The sequence below is a fragment of the Myotis brandtii genome, unplaced genomic scaffold, assembly GCF_000412655.1.
Source record: "Myotis brandtii unplaced genomic scaffold, ASM41265v1 scaffold188, whole genome shotgun sequence".
Lineage (NCBI taxonomy): Eukaryota > Metazoa > Chordata > Mammalia > Chiroptera > Vespertilionidae > Myotis > Myotis brandtii.
The window spans coordinates 576,217-579,679 of record NW_005356985.1 but is presented as its reverse complement, the minus strand read 5'-3'; the positions used below and the strand labels follow the sequence as shown (position 1 = coordinate 579,679).

Sequence of the window (3,463 nt, the reverse complement as noted above, 5' to 3'; positions counted from 1 at the left end):
GGGGAGGCAGGAGAGGGCTTTAGCTCCTCATCCACAGCAGGAAAGAGGCATGGTCTCAGCTCAGAGAGGAGACATTCACCAGGCGGCTCAGGAAATGGCTCCCCGCAGAGCGAGCCTGCCCGAGGCCTTACCTGTATTCTGGAGTAATCTTGCAGCAGCATTTTGGCGGCCTCTGGCTGCAGGTCTCCTTTGAAAATAGCACTTTTGATCTGGGCGAAGAAGATACCGTGCAGCTCGCTCCTCTGGAAGACGGCCAGCTGCCTGTGCGCCTTGGCGAAGTCCTCCTCCTGCTGCAGAGCCAGGGAGCGCCGCAGCTGCTCCTGCTCCAGGCCGTGCAGGGTCCGCAGGAGGCTGCTGCACTCGCCCGCCGACTGCAGAGAGGAGGTCACGTGAGAGGCTGACCTGCCAGACAGGCATGCACAGGCAAGTGCACACACACACACATGCTTACACATGCACACACAGCAGACATGCATGCACGCAGCCACCCACCGTGTACACACGTGCACATAGCATATGCACACACACAGCAGACATGCACACACGCAGTCACCCACCATGCACACACACGTGCACATGCACTCGCCCGCCGACTGCAGAGAGGAGGTCACGTGAGAGGCTGACCTGCCAGACAGGCACGCACAGGCAAGTGCACACACACACACATGCTTACACATGCACACACAGCAGACATGCATGCACGCAGCCACCCACCATGCACACACACGAGTACATAGCATATGTACACACACGTAAGCACACAGCATATGCACACACACAACCATCCACCATGCACTCTCACATGGACACACGTGTACACAGGGCATGCGCACACAATGTCCCACGCTGACCATGATGAGACTGCTCAGCTGGGGATATGCTGTTGCAAACTCCCCGTGATCCTAACGTTTCCCAGAGCCCCCTCAGAGGAGAACGTGCACAGGCGGGAACCTGCAGCTCACATGCCCAAGAACAGCTGCACAACGGAAGCTCCAAGGACTGCTGCCGGGCGCTCAGGCCTGTTGCCTCGTCTTTCCTTCGAACTCAGGCGGAGAGCAAAGCGCCAGCAGTCAGGCCCACACAAAGCTCACCTGGTGAGAAGGGCGGCAAAGAGGAGGGACGACGTGGCCAGGTGATGCCCGCACGTTACGTGGGCCGCGCGAGGAGAGGAAGGAGACACGTGGCTGAGTCCTGAGGACTCGCACCCTCGGAGGGGTGTTCTCCATCCCTCGGGGAGAGACGGACTCTAAGGCAGCCCGCCAGACTCCCGCCCCCGTGCAGAGTGGAGTGGCCTGGAGACGTAAATCTCCACCCGGGTGCGCATAAACTCTGAATGTGATGGGACTGTCACTCCTGAGACCAGGTGATTATGTGGCAGAGCGGTGGGGCCTTCCTGATGGACGTACAGACCCGAACCCGTGACTCTGAGTAACCAGGACGGGGGGTATCCTGCTGGGCTGACCTAACCAGTGAGAGTCCTGAGAAGAGGGACAGGCGATCCTCGAGGGAGACTCCCTCCCACGGGCCTTGAGGATGACAGCAGTCCTGCTGTGTGCTCCTGTGGGGAGGGGGGCGGGGGGACGCCTGCAGGGGCTGAGGGTCTCCCTTCTGCAAGTGCAAGGAAATGGATTCTGCTAGCAACTGAATGGAGTGGGACCGGGGGCCTGAGCTCCAGGGAGAAGGCAGCCCAATCGGGACCTGGATTGCAAGGTGGGGGTGGGGCCTGAGCCTCGCTTCACAGGAGCAGAGCCGGAATGTTCTAGAACTGGAGACCCAGTCTGTCTGACTCCCGAGTCTGTGCTGGAGAGAGCTGTGCTCTAGCGACTGCAGTCGAGGGACACACGTGCACACCGGCATCGCGACCTCTCTGTGGATGCGACCTCCTGGGAATGAAGCCTTTCTTTTCCCCTGGGACACCCCCCGCCCTCATGGCACTGTGGACATGGCTCTACCATAACATAGTGAATGATGTCACATTTTTTATATGTAATGATCCTTCTTAAACTACAGACTCTAGCGACTGCAGTCGAGGGACAATGTGCACACCGGCATCGCGACCTCTCTGTGGATGCGACCTCCTGGGAATGAAGCCTTTCTATTCCCCTGTTCCCCCCCATGGCACCGTGGACATAGCTCTACCATAACATAGTGAATGATGTCATATTTTCTATATGTAATGATCCTTCTTAAACTACAGACTTTTTTAATGCAAAACCCATGTCTCATTTTTCTCTGTACCTTCATGGCCTAGCCCAGTGCCTGAAGACAGTAAGAGATTAATAAATGCTTTCTAAATGAATTCTGGATGGATGGATGGGTGGTGGGTGGATAAGTATGTGGATGTGTAGACAGACAGATGGACAGATGGATGGGTGGATGGATAAATGAATGGATGGGTGGGTGCCTAGATGGACCCACGGTGGGTAGATAAATGGATGGGGAGATGGATGCATGTGGAGATGGACAGGAGGATAGATAAATGAATGGATGTGTAGACAATGATAGATGGATGGATGGGTGGATGAATAAGTGGATGGGTGGGTAGATGGATAGATGGGTAGGTGGATAGATAGATAAATGGGTGGATAAATGGGTGGATGGGTGGGTAGATGGATGAATGGATAGATGAATAGATGGGTGGGTGGATGGATGGATGGATGGATGAGTGGGTGGATGTATGAGTGGGTGGATGGATGGACGGATGGACGGATGGACGGATGGATATGGGTGGGTGGTTGGGGGGGGGGGTGGATGGATGGATGGATGGGTAGGTGGATGGATGGATAGATGGATGGATGAGTGAGTGGGTGGATGGATGGATGGATGGATGGATGGATGGATGGATAGATGGGTGGGTGGATGGATGGATGAATGGATGGATGGATGGATGGATGGGTTGATGAATGGGTGGGTAGGTTGCTGGCTGGATGAATGGATAAATGATGATTCCCAAGAGGAAGGAGAACGGTAGAGCTGCCCTACCCTCTCGCTAACATGCTTCAGCAGTTCTTCTGCCTCCTCCATCGCCGCTGCCTCCCTCTGGAACTGGTTTTCCGTCTTTTTTCTTGTTTCCAGGTCGCATTCAGCCGTCAGAGCCACCATCTTCCGATCATACTCCTCTTGTATTTCTTTCTCCAGCATCAGAAACTGCTTTTTAAAAGCGGCGCCCATCCTCCTCTCCACCTGAGGGGCGAGGTGGCCCCTGCTGCTCAGATCTCTCAGCAGAAGGGCGATGACGTCCTTGCTGATCTGGGTCCGACAAGCCTCCAGATCTGAGTCGGCCCGATTCAGGGTTGCAATCTCCAACCTGGGAGACACAAAGGTCGGGAGTGTTCCATTACCTAACGTCCGACAGAAGCCAGAGGCCCCTGGTTGGGAAAGCTCCGCGGCTTCCAGTTATCTGTAGGTCAGGCCTTCCTCTTTCCCTTTCCCTCCCTCCTCCTCCTCCTCCTCCTCCTCCTCC

General features: G+C 55.8%; 1 protein-coding gene across 1 annotated transcript in view; it reads right to left on the bottom strand.

Annotated features, from left to right (window-relative positions):
* EVC2 (Ellis van Creveld syndrome 2) overlaps positions 1 to 3,463 on the bottom strand; it is a 64,576-nt gene that overhangs the window by 24,054 nt on the left and 37,059 nt on the right. The window contains exons 10-11 of the mRNA XM_014538284.1: positions 2,983 to 3,341; positions 132 to 371 (exon numbers count right to left, since the gene is read on the bottom strand). Coding sequence (XP_014393770.1) covers positions 132 to 371; positions 2,983 to 3,341 — 599 coding nt within the window. The remainder of the gene's footprint in view (positions 1 to 131; positions 372 to 2,982; positions 3,342 to 3,463) is intronic.